The sequence below is a fragment of the Hibiscus syriacus genome, unplaced genomic scaffold (assembly GCF_006381635.1).
Source record: "Hibiscus syriacus cultivar Baekdansim isolate YM2019G1 unplaced genomic scaffold, ASM638163v2 tig00004620_pilon, whole genome shotgun sequence".
NCBI classification, from domain to species: Eukaryota; Viridiplantae; Streptophyta; class Magnoliopsida; order Malvales; family Malvaceae; genus Hibiscus; species Hibiscus syriacus.
The window spans coordinates 406,413-424,286 of NW_024062020.1; the positions used below are offsets into that span (position 1 = coordinate 406,413).

Below are 17,874 nucleotides of genomic sequence, written 5' to 3' on the forward strand. Positions count from 1 at the left end.
ACACTAGTGAAAATCGGAGTGTTTACACATTTCATTAACCTTTTGAATAGTTAATATTTTATTAATATAACTATTTGATTTATATAAAAAGTTAAACCATCAAACATATGTTAATAAAGATAATATTATGGATCAACATGATAGCATTATCAATAGTTAATAACTATTTTATTAATAATAATCTAAATATACAAAACTCATATACATATCATATAATTATAAATATTACATATATTAACCACTTCAATTATATTATGTAAAAATCTCACTTACAAAAAGTTTATATAAACTTTACAAAATCATTTGAATAAAAAAAATAAGATATTGAAATCTATTGAATATTCTCGGTAATAAATGGAGTATTTTTCTTTTAAAAAATAGATTAAAAATATTTAAATAAATATTATCTTATAATCATCACATTATATAAAGAAAAGAAAGAAAGATATCAGTGCTTTAAAGATTCCTTGATTCATAGCAATTCAAACAATGGGGGATATCTGAACAAGAGAAAGCAACAGAAACGTACAAAATCAAACAAGTGCATAACATTAAGAGGTGTCATAGTAATAGAAAGACAAAAGGAATATCTAAGGGCACTTGCCCTTGCCCTTGGAGTTCTTCATATCCCTGTAGCAAGGACATTCGTCCTTGTGCCCAAATGTACCAGATGGAACACAGTGGCATTTCTCGCAGCAAATTCCACAGTATTTCAAGCACCTGTCTTTCACCCCTGCCTTTGAGCACCTCACCGCACACTTGGAGTTGCAGAAACCTGCAATTCAACAACAAAACTCATCCTCTCACCGGGGGATGGTTTGAGAGAAGACTGAGGGGTAGCTACTTCTTAAAATTTTCAAATTCTCATCTAATTTAGATATTTTTTCAATGTATTTTCTATCGATAATCTGTTTTAACATTTTAAAATTTTATAAGTTCACCTCAACATAAAATCATGCGTCCGTATCTTCTAATCATAAGAAAATGAATATAAAATCAACCCGAAGCGTTGCTTTAATTTTTTTCATTTAATTACCTGAACCCGCCATGGATACCTCGAAAAAAGAGGAGCCGAGAATAAGAGCAACAAGCGAGCAAATCAACAAGACGAGCTTCATTTCTTGATTTCCCAAAGTAGAGACTTCTGTTTACAAAAAAAAGGTCGAAAAAGCTATAAAGAAAGTGTAAATGGTAATATAAATGACTAGTGTTTAGAAATTGTTTCTAGTGAGACTTGGCAATCGAAAGAGCTCGGAGGAGCTTATTTATATAGGAATAGCAGTGTTAATTAGGTTAAAAAGGGGTATTTTATGAAAAATATAAGTAACATCATTCAACAACAAAGTACCCCTTCAGTTACACGACTGTAGTTTAATTAAAGGCACATTATGTGGCAATTTGTTGCATGCATTAAAGGCTATCACGTATAATTGATAAAATTTAATTTGGAATAGGGAAAATGGTAAATTAAAAGATTGACTATTTCTTACTGACAATTAACTGGTCTAACATGATGAGGTACTAGATCCCTTAAGAAAAGTTAGGGATTCAAATCCTAGCGTTTGTGAGTAGAGAAAACTATATTGGAAGGGTATATCTAATCTCTATAGTACCCCGATCCGGATTAATTGATTAGTATAACGGATACCAGTGATTATACCCAAAAAAGATTGGCTATCACTTTAACATAAACTAAACATCATGTATGATTTTTAAAAAAATAATAATAAAATTTAAGTATCAAAAGAATAAAAGTAATAGTTTATGTTCTAAACATATAGTTTATCCTAAAAATGATTCGTTTATTATTAAACACATAATTAAATAATATTGTTAGATTAGATGTAGTGTATCCTTTATTTATTTATGTGAGAAATAAAATTAAATTGAAATCATGCAATTTTGGTGTGAGAATGGAGTAGCATTTCACTATTATGAAAAGACTAATATACGTGCAATATTGATCGTTATATAGGAGAAAAACATCAACATATTAGAAATATTTTTAAATAATTCGAGATAATTATAAGATAATAAATATTCATAAATTTATTAATAATATACACACAACCTACAGATATAGTTACTCGAACTCAAATTTTTTTATTAAAAATAACGTTTTCTTTAACCACTTAATAAGTTCTAAATATACCAAACTTAAATCTATCCTCACCTAAATATACGTAGAAGGAAAGCATACCTAAATATACGGCCCCAACAACGGGATTGGGAGTGTGTGAACTGCGAAGCTAGAGAAGCCGTCCCCTTACGCTTCATGTTATATCAATTACCATCTCATTTATTTATGAGTAAAATTCGAATCGATTTGGAAAAAAATAATATTTTATTAGGCTCAGTGTAAAAAAAAATCAATTTGATTTGACTAGACTCAAGAAAGTTTTAAATTCGAGTTGAGTTATAAAAGTAAAACTCAAATAAATAAATAAAAAATAATTAGTGGTTTATTTTTTCAAGTTAGAATCGAGTCATTCAACTCTAAATGATATATGTATATCGTATATGAAAAGATATGAAGAAATATACATATTTATATTGTATATAGTTATAGAAAATCGTTTAAATTATAATCAAATAGTAATATAAAATTATGAATTTTTACGATTAAATTTAAATAGAAACTCAAACAACTCTACTCAAATTTTACAAATATGACAAACTCGAAAAAAATTTCAAATAACTCAAAAAAAATTTATCGACTCGACTTGATCGAATACTCACTCCTAATCTCATCCGTATCCAATGAAATTTTCTAATGATTAGAATTCAAATTTATTAATCTAAATTTGATTCGACTTTCGTCAAACTCAACTTAAAATAAAACCGAGTAGTTTAAATTTGAATGTATTAAACTCATTTGCATGTTTTGTAGATTCAAATGCACTTTGAATTTGTTTCATTTATAATTCTATTTTAATTTAAATAATATAATTTGGATTTTTGTTTAGAAGAATATAATTCTATTTAAAAAAAATTGATGATCATGCTACTCTATTAATAGTGAACTTTTAGGGTCTCGAATACTTACAAATAAGTGGTTTGTGGTTTTGTATACGTCTTTAATTCAAATAACATTATTTCGATTTTAAATTTGATGTTACTGGATTTAACCATAAAAATGTTATCCCATTCAAATCCAAGAATAACTCGACTCAAAATTTATGTGTTTTACTCAATTTAAAATTAATTCGAGCTTGAAGTGGCCTGAACTTAAATTTTCTAAATATTGTGATACGATGTCTATATTACTTAAACTCGTCTTTACTCATAAATCGAAAGATGTTGAATGCTTAAACATGCTTGACCTCAAGTCATCTTGCATATCATACCAACAATAATATCAATCTATCTAAACTCAGTCTACATCTAATTTCAAATTAAATATAACTTATAGTAAATTATAATTATAATTTTTATTAACAAAAAACATGCACTCTCAACTTATAATTTTCCCAAAGCATCTTCATTTATTGTAGGTTTAGTCCCTCTGTTATGCTAATTTGAGATTCAAATTCATTTAGTTTTGAATTATTTGGTCATCTACTTTTAACCTAAAGTATATCTTAATTTTCAATTTGATTTTTAAAAATTTTCTTTTAAAAAATATATTAAATCATATTTTTCTCCAAATTACCCTCGAAGTGTATAGCATCTGACAAGAACGTGTGACATATCACATAAATATTGGTTTATATTGTTCAAGAGTAATAAAAAATGAATTAATAATTTGAGTACCTCTTATAATTTTTTTTATTAAAAAAAAGTCAATTTGATAATCAAGATATGGTTAAAATGCCGGTATATTTAAATTGTTAATTAGTTGACTGTCATTATAAGACGATGACATGAAATTTTGTTATAATTAGTTAATCAGGATCATGTGAAAATTCAATAAATTATATTTAATAAATAATAAATTTTCATATTAGTCATATGCATGTCATTACTTTTAAGTTTTAATATAACAAGAACAATAGAATAAACGGAAACGAGATGATTGTTATTGCAATATATTTTTAAACTATTTAATTTAAATTAATTGATCACGAAACTTTATTTTTTTTAGTTGGAACAAATCAATGGACCTACTCCTTCCAATGTTTCATGTTCGATGTCCGTAATTCACCGTAAATACAATATCAAAAAGTTATGTGCGGGAGCTTAAAGAAAGTGTTGGGGAGAGTGCGATTTCCGAGATGAAAATTGTCGAGTTAGCAGAGTTGTTTCGGTGTCCAAAGTGAATTTTAAAGTGAATGCCCACCTTAAAATTTAAATTTTTATATTAATGGTTCATTTTACTAATGTATTTATTTTAAAATTTTATTTGTATTTATTTATACGAAAATTTTTATTATTAATATATACGTGTCAATCTTGAAAAATATTTTTAAATCTACCGATGTCTGTCTTATAAGGAAATCGACAGAAGATCTTGCAACATTACTCTTAAAAAGATGGTTAAATCTTGCTTACTATGTTTTGTATCCGATTCAATGGATTTTAAGAAACATCTTTATTTTTTAAAACGCTGCGTTTGGATTATATTTGACAAGGAACAAATAATTTTCCCTAACCTCTTCAAAATTGTTATTCTACGATGATGATATACAGAAATTGCAATTGGATCATTAAGTAAGATTTTAATACAAATATATATATATATATATATATATATATATATATATATATATATTTCTCCAAGTATCTCACAGTACCTTCCATCTTTAGCTTCAATTTCTCATGCGTAGCTTGGCGGAAGGCAGAAACTTTGTAGGAGATTCTTTCATACAGATTAGCATCATTATTATTTTTTTGAGTGGGTTTTATATTCATTGGAGAAATTCGAATACAAAACGACAAAAATATGGACCTTCTTAAAAAACCTTTCTAATCCTAGTTGAAGGAAAAATAATACACCATGTTATGTCTTAAAGCGAATAATCAACAAATACTCATAACAACGAAACAGACCGCACAACGTAATTAACAACCCAACAGCTATGCATGCAAACATCACTGCAACACAACCTTCACATGCAGCCTTGGAGGCAATCCAACGCAGCAGCTAACTCTATGAACCAAACATAATAACCACAACAGCAAGAGGACACCAGATCCATAAGGAAACAGTACGCAAAAACGCTCACGCGAATGTATTAAATTTGCACTTCCAACACGACCACTCTATCACACCCGGCACCAAGCAAATCAAAGTTCTCTACACACAACCCAGCCACCACAGCAAAGCAACCATACAAGCCAATATAGTTGAGGGATGGGTGTAGACGGTCATCATCTCTTAAAATTCAAATTCATATATATATTAGATAAATTTTTATAGAAAATTTGTTTTTATTACTTAAAATTTTATAAATATAAAAATTCATTTGTTAAAAAAAGAATTTATATGCATAATTAGTTTAGTATTAACTCGTATACTGAAACATGAGAAATAAATAATAGTGTAACATAAAATTAATTTTAAGTATAAAAGGGAATTTTGTACAATTATCTCATCCCCATAAAGTGTGAGAAATGAGAAAAGAGATTGATTTTCTAGAGAGAGCTGTTAACTTATACCCCCGCTTCCAATGTCGTTTGGCTTCTACAAACAGGTGATAAACTCCTCCTCAATTTTCCCTAGATTAATGAAGATGATGATGCATTTTTTAATGCATATAAACCATGAGATGTTGAATGAATCAGTTCACATGGTGCTAGCCATCCTCGGCAGTCAATAGCCTATTGTCCATATAATTCAACCAGTCGAATTCCTGGAAAGTTCGGTTGAGTTCAGATCGAGTCAAATAATTAAATGTAGTATGGATGGAAGGAACCACGCAAAAAGTACCAGGAACAATTACCTGGATGGCTTCAACAACTGCATTCCATGGCTACTCTCTTCGTCTCCATGGTGTCGTGAGGTGAATCTAGACATCGACCACTCGGAATTAATCGACAACTGAAACGATATTATCGGGTTCTGGAAGTAAGCTGAACGTATTTGATTATGAATCTCTTCTTTCCTCCCCAGTTGCTCGTCTTGTTGATCCAACTCTATAAGAATCTGTGCAGGTCTCCTCTTGAACACAGGGGAAAATCTCTGCCTACAGTATTCGTTGAAGAGGAGTGTAAGCACTATTAGGGGAATGACGAAACCGGAAGCAACCGGTGACTTTTTTAAGCCAAAGATCCCCAGGCCAATAACTTGCATCAACAACAAGGTTAAGATTATAGCGTTGTGAACAACAGGCCAGAATTCTCCCACACTTTGATATTTTGGTACATATACATTGAGAATCTGAAAAAAAAAGATTGAAGACAAATCAAATGCATTAGAATTCGATCTGTCTCCAACTCGACTCAATTGTCATCGACAAAATCACACTTGATCAACACAGCGAAGGCAAGAATACAATGCTTTCACAACATGATCATGAACACAACCAAATAGTCAAAATTAACTTGCTTATTATATGATTGACAAAAGGCAGTAAGAATAAAATTTGAGCATACAGAAACTCACCTGGTTTCGATAAACAAGGAAAGCAAGACAGAAGAAAATCAGCAAGAAAGGTAATATTGTTGGTGCCATGATAGAATACGTGAAGCCGATGAGTACAAACAGAAGAAGCCGCGGAATTTCAGTATGGTGAGGGAATGTTAAAGCATAATGAGAAGGTTCGTCATTTTTTCTTAGAATGAATTTTCTGAAAAATTTGCAGAGAAGAGGGAAAGGTTGCATTATTTCACAGGACAAGCTTGCCCAGCCTGAGGATAAAATGTAAGTACTGAAGAAGGTAGCCTGCCAGATAAGAACAATTACATTTAGAAGTAATCTTAAAGATTTGGTCACATGGCATACAAAAGGGAGAAAAGCAATATGTTCTATGTGAATGTGCCAACAGAAGAGAGGGCTATTCCTGTGCAGGCTTGTCAAAACTAGTTGGATATGCACAATTTCGGATAATAATCCAAAAGTACAGTTTAGATTAATATAAAAAAAGGTTTTTTTTTTTTTTTTTTGTATCTCTGATAGACCAAAGGTAAAATCTTTATCTAGATTCGTGTAAAACCTACCTGGTTTGGCACTGCTTTGGCAAGTGTTGTAGGTATGTCTGCAACACTTGAGACAGCACCCAATTGCCTGAGTATGGATCCAGAAATAACATTAACAAAGAAGACATTCCAAATCATGAAGTAAAGAACTTTAATGCAAGCACTCCGTTTCCTTTGACTACGCGAAACGTTTCCCTCCATTGCAGAAAACAACATCATGATTGGTGGAACAGTATAAAGAAACAACATCAGAATAACACTTGGTAGGTAACCTGCTACCACCCCGTGTATGAACTTCCTGCACAACATAACAACAAGAGAGATTCACAATGAGTGCCAGACTCTTCCTCTTTGAACTCCTTCCAATTTCTACTAATAACAATGCACAAACAAATTATGATGTAGTCAAAGAACATAGTTGAAGAAGTTAAGCTAACACTGGTTTTGCAATAGAGTTTGCGGAATGATGCTCACTGTTTTAAGATTCCTTCAATACAAGGAAATCTACTTGCTAGGTTGTCGAGCTGCTTTCGTTGGGTCAAGCCTTGCACAAGTGTAACAGGAACAAGAAACACGAACATAAAAACAACCGAGGCTATAAGAGTTGTTATTTTACGGAACCAGACTTGTTTGTACGGTATGGAGAGGTTTGACCAATAAACATCATGTGGCTCTGGGGCAAGTTCTGTCACCCATAGCATGGGATTTGATGATTGAAGAACTTGTGCAGCAACAAGTGCAGCATAACGAGTCTTGAAGAAAACAAAAGCAGCTGGGAATTCCTGTATAAAGGACATAATAAAATAGAGTTATCAGTTATAGTACATGTTGATATTTATACAAACAACAGGAAACTAGTTGCTCAGAATCAGTGATAGAAACTACTTTCATGCATCATCATCATCATGTAGATTAATTACATGTAAACATCCGAAGAGCATGCAAATTTTTAGCATCAAATGGAAGTAATTCCTAAGGTAGGAAAGATCAGATTTTTTTTCCACTACAGTTCTATCAGAAGAAAAAGTAGATCATGATGAAAGAAAGGTGCCTATAGAATAATAAAATGATCTAGAAGAGATTAAAGTAAAATCACTTTGAGATTAAAAACAGTTACGGCTTCAATGTAAACATGACTTATATATCATGTAAACATACATACATACATACATGCATACATAACCCTGAGATAAAAAATTATTCAAGTTATTCCAACTTTTTCACCTTTTTATTTTGACTTGGTTGCAACCGATCCATACTGGTCGTACTCAAAGCTCTATGCTTAAGCACCATAAAGGAATGTGTAGTTCCTCCGGGAAGAAAAGAGGGCAAAGAACTGTCTAGATATCGTGGGTTAATGGTTTTTAGCATTCTGTAGATCTTCTCGGCATCCTTCTGCAAACACAACATTGTTAGAAAATGTACATACAACTTGTCACAAACTATAAAACAAACATAACGTTGTTTGTGTAAAATAGAGTTGAAAGAGCATAGAAAAAGATACTTATAGGTTCCTTATAGCATTACTCAACTCAGTTAAAAAAGAACACAAGAAAAATTATGCATTAGATGTGAAGAAAGTATTGAATAACTGTAATAAAGACATAACCAGCTAAGACTAAAAAAACTATTCAATAAGATTTCAAATTTATGTTTTTTTTATAAATTTATGTCACTGATGAAAGTCACTGAAAGAGAGGTGTGTACCACTAATTTATCAATTGTAGAAGCTCCATACACAATCTGATGGGACAAATAGCTTTCTGCGTAATAAGTTGAAAAGAACTGTTCCACTGTCGCACTGTATGAATTATCTGGTGAACAGGGTACGCCACGCACTAGAACTGTGAAATGACTTGGACTGGGAGGGGATCCAGTAATATGTGCTAGCCTCAATTGAGTGATACTTTTATACTCCTAATTAAAGCAAAGCATTTATCTTTAAATGAGTGAGAAGAATTTAAAATGCATATACAAGTCAAAACTATATGAGTAACTGATGCAATTTTGGTTGTACGTCCTTACAAAGTAAAGTAGAACACAAGCTGAGCAGGATATGAGGTATAATGCAAGAAAATGGATCCAAAACCTGAAACAAAAGAGGAAAAACAATCAATGAATGTTGTTTTTCTTAATATTGGGACAATACCAAAGGTTGCAATAGAATGTACCATTTTGAACCTTCTTTTACATGTGTAATTGCAAATGCTTGCAATGATTCTAATTGGATTTCCTTGTGATGCTTTCCTTGTCCATTGTAATTTACTGGAAGCACTAGAAAAAGGCCAATTATAGCAGCAATGATGAATACCCGAATACTGCAATGAACATGTAGGAAAATTACAGTGCTGTTAGTAAACTTGCTAAAGCAAAAGTAGATACTGAAGGACAAAATCTGAAAAAACTTAGTAGCAGTAAACTCCATAACCTGAAAACAACTATTCTCATGAAAGCTACAGCATCCACGCCACCGACGGCCAAAATTTCTTCATCTGTTGCTTGCCAGGCCTTGGCGATCCAGCCTGCAGAGGGTACAAATCTTGTAAGGCAGCTAAGATCACCAATTCCGCTTATCGGTTCCAAAACAAGCTTCCGTGTAAAATATACACATGCATTTACTGGTTGTTTCCTCAGTATGGAATACAATGTCAGAAGCACAACACATATAGCAATATTGATTCCAGCAGAAGTTAAAAGATCCCCAACTTCCATCTCAGTCCACTATTTCCTTTGTTTCAAGAATTAGAGATCCAAACATGCAAGCGATTAGTTGCAGAAGGATACTATTTCCAATTTGCTCCAAGCAGAGGAATGTTTGTTTGATGATAATGCTGAAAGAAGTTTGGCTTAATTTGACACAGAATAAAGTGCTGCAAAATTGTTTTGGGATTTGTCATGGTACAGAAACTAAAATTTAACAACATTTCTCGCCAATCATATGGTAAAACAATAGTTTCAATGAAATTTCAAGTAACCGTGTTAACTAAATTGCAGGGAAAAGGCATTACCATTCTTCAACAAGAATGGGAAAAACAGTTCATTTTTAGAGTAATTTGTTAACAAAAAGCTCACATTTCCAAACATTTTCTCTCGTTTTCCTTTAATTTTTTTTTTCATGGAACCAATAGATAAGCATGGGTTTGTTTTCTTCTTCAAAATAAGCTATATAAAGAGTAATAAGTATTTGATTTAAAATGGGAAATCCATACAAGAATCAATCCAAGGAGGAAATAAAACAAAACTAAATCATTTTGGTTAAACAAATCAAAACTAAGTACCTGTGAAAAAATTGAGCCAAAATAGAAAATGTATGACTGCCAAATGCAAAGAATTTCTTAAGCAACACAGTTCGCAGTAAAAAGTTGGAAACCAAAAAATATTTATTAGGGCTTCGCCTAAGCCTGTTTATTGCTTAAACACCAAATGCCTTGCTTTTTTGCATAAAATCGAAAAGAAATGAGAAAATGGGGAAGAAATCGATGGCTTTGCAGGGAAAGGAACTGAAGAACCCTAAATTTATAAGAATTAAAGAATTTAAAAAGGAGTTTCAGAACTTACAAGAGTTGGTTTTGTTTTGTTATAGCAGAGAGTGACAGGTGTAGATAGTTAAGAACAATAAATACGTTAAAAAACAAAAAATGAACAATATGGCAACTGAATAATCCACGTGGCATAAAATAAGTGGATAGCAGGAAAACATGTAAGATTCTCAACAAGATCCCATATTTTTGGAGTTCTCAAGTCACTGGCGCTATATTATAGGGTTCGTTACGCCGCATTTTCCACCTTATTTGTTTCAACGTAATTAGACAGCTCAATATTTTATAGGGTAAAGTACACAAATGATCCTTCAATCATAAAATGTTATTTTGTTGAGTCCTCTTACTATTAAAAGTTACAAAATGGTCACTCAACTATTCATATGTTCCTAACTCATCTATTTTTGTTAAAAAAAATTTGTGGTCATGAATTGGATGTTAAAATGTTGACTGAGATATGATAATTCTGATCTCATAATCGTTTGAGTTGCATTTTGTGGACCGACTATCTGTTTACATTATATCGTCGAGTCAGTGCTTGAAAGCAACGATAGTACGAATAAACATCATTAAGTTATGATTTTATCATATCTCAGTCAATAGGTTAACATCCAGCTCAGATGACCGCCAATTTTTTAACGGAAAAAGACGATTTTGGAATATATGAATAGTCAGATGACCATTTTGTAACTTTTAATAGTCAGTGGACTTAAAAAATAGTGTCCTATAATTAGAGAATTATTTTGTATCTTTTAATAGTTAGAGGACTTAAAAAAACAACATTCTATAATTGAGGAACCATTTGTGTACTTTACCCATATTTTATATAGATCATAAACTAATAATTGCATTAAATTAAATTATTATTTTTATTAATAATAAATTTAGTTAGTTATACCAATTTCAAATCCATCGAATTACTTTGGTGGTAGAAGATAATATTGTTCTTCTTATAGGATTCTGGTTAGAGTAAATGCATATGTAGGGTGTATGTTTTGTCAATATTAAGAAAAAATCTCAATAAATATTACCTTGTAATCATCTCATAATATTTAAAAAAAAACTGTTAAAGAGAATTCACCGTTAGCTTACCAAATAATTGTCTTTATATTTTGTATTATATTAATGTCATTTTTATTATAATTATTGTCGTAGTAGAATAAAAAAATTAATAAACAATATTATAATATTACCACATACCCTTTAATTATTTTAAAAGTAAGTACACAAATTAACCGCTTTTATTTTACGTAATATTAGTGTTTGTATCAAGTTTATTATTAAACTTGTATTAAATTGATTGTAGCTTTGAATTTTAGTTTATGATTCAATGGTTTCAGCAGATCATTAGCTCAGATACGATGCAATGATGCGGTTATCTTAATGCCCAAAATAACTAGTTTTGGATAACTATATAAAATTCTTTTATGTTATTTTTTCTCATTTTCTTTCTTTAATTTAACTCTTCCCTACTTTACCCGTTCTAAAATTTAGTCATGTCCCAATTGTATTGACTATTGTTCATCATGTTAGATTTAGAGAGAAAAAACTAAACTTGAATTAAAATTAGGAAAGATAAATGAAAAGAAATGAAGAGAGTATAGTTGAAACGAGAGAAACTAGTGAATAAACAGCAAAGAGCAGACTGTCCAAAGAAGGAAGGAAGCTGGCTTGGTCGTGAAGAGAAGAATGGCAGCTGAGATGAATAATATTAACAAGGTTAAAAAAGGGTCTAAATAAACCAAAAGATAAAAAAATTAACAAAGGAATACGAAAAAGGAAAGGAGCCGGTCACTGTAGAGCATAAGTTTTGGGTTTATTTGGGGGTTTTAATAGCTGAGGTTGGTCTGGTTGTTTGAGTTGGTTGTACAGGCGGTTCCTGTTTTGATGTAAAGTTGGTTTCTTGGTTTGAGAATGGAATGGAACAAATTCACCTGAAAAAGGAAAGGAGCTTAGTGTTGAGAAATAAACGAGTAACAAGTAATTTCCCTATAACCAGATTAGTGAGAATGCGAAATAAAAGCGGAAAAATAATACCCGAAATTCGCAACGGAGTTCAGCCAATTTTGCTTACGTCTCCGAACTGCTGCAGATCTTTTACTAAGAGAGAAAATTTACAAGTGTTTACAAAACACTCACAAGAAAGCTCTCTAGTAATGGGAGAGAAAAAATGATTTTTGGGATGATTTTGAAGCTAAATGAGATATGGTATTTATAGTTGAAGTTTAAGGACTAACTTGTAAATATCCTAAAATTCAAGGACTCAATTTTGTAATTATCACTTGGAAATTTCAACAATTTGGTGCTGCCCAAATTGTTGAATTCTTCAGCCACCCATGTGGGGAAAAAACCAGCCGCCCCACTTGTTAATATTCAACAATCTCCCACTTGAAGACTAATTTTAATATGTCTTCACACCTCGATCAATGCAGCAACATTTATGCTCTTGTTACTGTAGCATGTCAACTGAAGTTGAACACAACTTCAGTTTATCCGTAGTCACCGCCCTGTAAATCCATTTGTTGTGGAGCGCTTTCTTGCCTGACTCTTCCAAGAAATTTTGGAGCCAAACCATCTCATTGCTGTCTTCCGTAACAGCGACATATTCTGCTTCAGTTGTGGAGAGAGCAACTATCTTCTGTAGTTGAGAAACTCAACTCACTGCAGTACCTCTTATAGTATAGACATACCCTGTAATGCTCCTTCTGATGTCAATGTTTCCGGCTAAGTCAGCATCTACATAGTTTGTGAGTATCGTATCTCCACCTTTAAAACAAAGTGTTTTGTTTGTAGTACCCCGCAGATATCTGAGGATCCATTTGACTGCTTCCCAGTGTACCTTGCCCGGATTATTCATGTACCTGTTAACAGCTCCCACTGCATGAGTAATATCTGGTATGGTACAAACCATGTCGTACATCAGACTTCCAATTGCTGAGGCATACGACACATTCACCATGTGTGTACGTTCTTCCTCCGTCTTTGGTGACTATTCTTTGGAGAGTCTAAAATGAGAGCGCTCCACAACAAGTGGATTTACAGGGCGGTGACTACGGACAAACTGAAGTTGTGTTCAACTTCAGTTGGCATGCTACAGTAACAAGAGCAGAAATGTTGTTGCAATATTGATCGAGATGTGAAGACAGATTAAAATCAGTCTTCAAGTGGGAGATTGTTGAATATTAACAAGTGGGGCGGCTGGTTTTCCCCCACATGGGTGGTTGAAGAATTCAACAATTTGGGCAGCACCAAATTGTTGAAATTGTCAAGTGATAATTATAAAATTGAGTCCTTGAATTTTAGGGTATTTACAAGTTAGTCCTTAAACTTTAACTATAAATACCCTAGCTCATTTAGCTTCAAAATCATCCCAAAAATCATTTCTTTCTCCCATTACTAGAAAGCTTTCTCCTAATTTTGCTTACGTCTCCGAACTGCTGCAGATCTTTTACTAAGAGAGAAAATTTACAGGTGTTTACAAAACACTCACAAAAAAGCTCTCTAGTAATAGGAGAAAGAAATGATTTTTGGGATGATTTTGAAGCTAAATGAGCTAGGGTATTTATAGTTGAAGTTCAAAGACTAACTTGTAAATATCCTAAAATTCAAGGACTCAATTTTGTAATTATCACTTGACAATTTCAACAATTTGGTGCTGCCCAAATTGTTGAATTCTTCAGCCACCCATGTAAGAAAAAAACCAGCAGCCCCACTTGTTAATATTCAACACTTAGCGTCTGTATTCATTTAGGAGCAAAGAGCAGTTGGGTAGTAGTTAGTCTATCTTTAAAAACCAAGCAAAGTTTCAATTTCTTTTATCAATGATACGGTTATTATAAGTATTTATAATCTTTAATTGATTAACAATTGAGATACACATTCTATATAGATGTAATAGTTGAATTCAAAATCTCAAAAGAAAAAAAACGACAATTCCTTGTCATAAGGTTATTGATAAAGTTTTGATCTTTAATCTTACTTTCTTGTGTGCTTTCTCTCTCTAGCCTTATAAGATCTCTTTTGCATCTCTGAGAAGATAAATATAAAAAAGGGTAGGAATTTGATGCTTTGTTTTATACAAATGCCAAAGTTGGTGAATTTAATCTCACCAAACATTTGATGCTTTTAGAGGTAACTGTCAAAATACCCAATTTAGTAGGGGCACTATGAATGAGACTCTGCCCCCATTTCAGTTATTGCATAATTAAGTTAGAACTTGTACCAGGTTGCAGTAAGGTAACTATAGGGTCATGGCTTCATAGTAGACTCTTTCTTTAAAACCAGAATGGATCTCGATTAGTCGATGTGGTTTCGTTGTTTTAGATTACTGGGAAAGCTGTGATGCTTGAAGAGATTATCAACTATGTCCAGTCACTGCAACAGCAGGCTGAGGTAGGAAACCATGACTGTTACTTGGATCCAGATATGGTATATTTCAGTGACTTAACCCTTTCTTATTTGCAGGTCTTGTCGATGAAACATTGATTTAGAGAGGATTCTATATTTCTATCCAAAGATGGAAGTGCTGCAGTTCTCGGATTAGGTGACGGGATAAACTCGTCTCACCCTTTCTCCTCCGGTATCGTTCCGGGAAGAATTCCGGGTATCTCTTGTACAAATCCATATTTAAGACAAGAAAATAAAGACAATGATGACACTCAAATCCCATTAATATCTCTTATAATCAGATACTACCTTTACTACATTATAATTACCCTATACTATTTAAAAAAAATTCTAACTTGCACAACTACCAATGACCTCCAATTTTGCTAATTAATTTTGATCTAGGTTCTAATAATCATAATTAAACATCAGGTTAACTCTAAATAAATCATTGCCTAAAATGAAACTGAAATATTAAAAGTTTATTAGTCTTTGATGTTGTTGTTGACAGAATATCGGCATAAAAGAAAAAAAAACTGGAGATATTACATTAAGCTTATATTCATTTGCAATTTGGTCCATTTTTACTTCAAAACAATGCAATTGATCTCAAAGCTTCAACATACTTTACTCCATCATAGTGCGTTCTTTACTTAATTTCTCGACTATCCGGTCGATCATGTTTTTTAATTGTAAAAATTTTTGGGGCGCTACCACAATACCTGTCGTCATCGACACCAACCAAACCTCAGACTCCTGCATCATCGATGACAAATACATTTATTCGATTGATGTAGTATGCAACATATTTTGTTCCATCTATTTCGAACCCAAAATAAGGTTATTATACATTGATACTGTCAAACTCGACGTTTATTGAATATACATCAATGTTGTCTCATGTTTTTCTTCTACCGATACCACCACATTTGTAATCACACCCTTCACCATCGACTATGTCATACACACCAACGGCATAACATGGACTTTTTGCAGTTTCATCTACTCAACGGTGATATTGTTAACCGAACACATTTACGGTAGCTATTCATTATTAGTCATTCACAATGGCATTACTAGAGCATGTTTATGCCTGAATCTAACTCATCAATTTACAATGGCGACATTCAGAATGAAGATCATGGTGTCCGATAGTGATAAACGAGAATCACGACTATAAAAAATAACATCATTTTAAGAGTTAATAAAAACATATTATATTTTTTTTTCAAAATAATAAAAAATAGAATATGGACATATTGAAAAAATTCATTACCAAAGAACTCTAAATGAACCTAAAATTCTGCAAACATGATGCATTCTTTAGTGCTTGTGGTATCGTTGACTCAATTGTGATGTTTATTATTCTAATTTTATTTTTTTTAAAAACGAAATTATCGCAGTCCTAATTAAATTCAATATTTGTGATAGGCCACATAGGAAAGCTAATTTGTTTCTAAATTTAAGTCGATATAATTTTTAAAGGATAACAACAATTAATTTTATTAAATAAATAAACATTTATAATATTAAAAAAGTCAATAAAATTCAAAGTATGCTATTACATTAATTAATAAAAAATGGTCTGAGTTGCAAATGAAAAATAGGGGGAGAAAAGGGGAAAAGAAGAGGGTGGCATATGATTTACAATAAGTAGAGGAGGGTGGAATTTATTGGCTTAAATAAGAAGCAAAAAGATTGGATTTTAAAGTTTGGGGACCTAAAATAATTGACAACACTCGCTTTTGTTTTGATTTTACAGCATGCTCTCCAGCAAAACCTAAATAATGCTCCACGCCTCTCAACTCTTACCCATTCTTCGTATCATAAATAAATAACACACTTCAACACTTCAACTTATTAGTTTCGAATAATTATAAAATAATAGTTATTCGAAAGACTCTCAATAATCTAAACACCCTTTACAAACTTATTTATTTACAATGTGATAAAACATATTTTAAGAAGAAAAATTAATTAATATTAATTTAATATATATAAATATATTATTAGGGATAGGCATGAGAGCCGAATCCGACGAGTTTCGATCGGGTCGGATTTAAAAAAAATTAAGGTTCGGGTCGGGTTAGGTTTGGATTTAGGGTGAAAATTAATTGATCTGACCCAACCCGAGAAAAACATACAATTTTATCTTTATATTTAGGAATAATTACAATAATGTCCCTCTATGTATTGCTTTTTTCAATTAAATTCCTATTTTTATTGAATAAAAATAATATTTTAAATAAATATATTGTTTCGGGTACGGTCGGGTCAGGTTCAAATTTTATCTCAAAAAGTTAGGTTGAGTTCAGATCGGGTGTAGGGTGTATGTTTTTTGGGTCGGATTCGGATGGAGGATGTATAATTTTTGGGTCGGATTGGGTTGACCGAAAATCCGTTCTGACCCGACCCATGCCCATCCCTATATATTATATTTCTAAAGATATATTTTTTGATAAATAACAGTTACGATTATAGAATTATTCTTCCGCTAGCAATAATTATGTCTTTTAAACGAATTTTTCCATTAATCGAGATTGTCTTTAGAAACTCCTTATCCTTAGTTAATTGCAATCATTTGGCAATATTAATGATAAATTTAAGAGACTTACTAAGGTCAAATCTATTATAAGACTGTTATATTTATTTATCTACTCTGCATATCTATAATAACAATTATGGTCCTAAATTTAACTATTGTATGTAATAAGCATCAATATATAAATTTGTTGTAAGATTAAAGGGGATAGAATTTTCTAAACTATGTATCTTCTTTATTACTCTTCTTCTCAATTTAGTAAATATAAACTTTCCGGTCACGATTTTTTATCTAAATCAAAAGAGATAAATCGTTACAAATTTTCATAAC

At 31.8% G+C, this 17,874-nt stretch overlaps 2 protein-coding genes across 2 annotated transcripts; both read right to left on the reverse strand.

Annotated features, from left to right (window-relative positions):
- Positions 1 to 565: 565 nt before the first annotated feature.
- LOC120195376 (peamaclein-like) lies at positions 566 to 1,135 on the reverse strand. Its single transcript, XM_039197422.1, has 2 exons — positions 1,037 to 1,135; positions 566 to 775 (listed from the first exon to the last, which is right to left on the reverse strand). Exons 1-2 carry the CDS (start codon positions 1,116 to 1,118, stop codon positions 591 to 593), a joined length of 267 nt encoding a protein of 88 aa, XP_039053353.1. The 5' UTR covers positions 1,119 to 1,135; the 3' UTR covers positions 566 to 590.
- A 3,896-nt stretch (positions 1,136 to 5,031) lies between these two features.
- Positions 5,032 to 10,070, reverse strand: LOC120195238 (CSC1-like protein RXW8). The gene is made up of 10 exons (XM_039197309.1): positions 9,506 to 10,070; positions 9,249 to 9,395; positions 9,103 to 9,166; positions 8,785 to 8,994; positions 8,302 to 8,472; positions 7,552 to 7,859; positions 7,099 to 7,375; positions 6,545 to 6,823; positions 5,883 to 6,319; positions 5,032 to 5,089 (listed from the first exon to the last, which is right to left on the reverse strand). The coding sequence occupies exons 1-10, from the start codon at positions 9,787 to 9,789 to the stop codon at positions 5,032 to 5,034; spliced, it is 2,235 nt and encodes a 744-aa protein (XP_039053240.1). The 5' UTR covers positions 9,790 to 10,070.
- Between the last annotated feature and the right edge of the window lie 7,804 nt (positions 10,071 to 17,874).

Bases quoted from the DNA above. Each gene is read 5' to 3' on its own strand.
- LOC120195376 (XM_039197422.1), bottom strand. From the start codon at position 1,118: ATGAAGCTCGTCTTGTTGATTTGCTCGCTTGTTGCTCTTATTCTCGGC. The intron at 776-1,036 runs GTAATTAAATGA...GTTGAATTGCAG, and splicing joins GGTATCCATGGCGGGTTCAG to GTTTCTGCAACTCCAAGTGT.
- LOC120195238 (XM_039197309.1), bottom strand. From the start codon at position 9,789: ATGGAAGTTGGGGATCTTTTAACTTCTGCTGGAATCAATATTGCTATA. The intron at 7,376-7,551 runs GTGAGCATCATT...TATGTTGTGCAG, and splicing joins ATTGAAGGAATCTTAAAACA to GAAGTTCATACACGGGGTGG. The intron at 6,824-7,098 runs GTAGGTTTTACA...CTTATCTGGCAG, and splicing joins CCAAAGCAGTGCCAAACCAG to GCTACCTTCTTCAGTACTTA.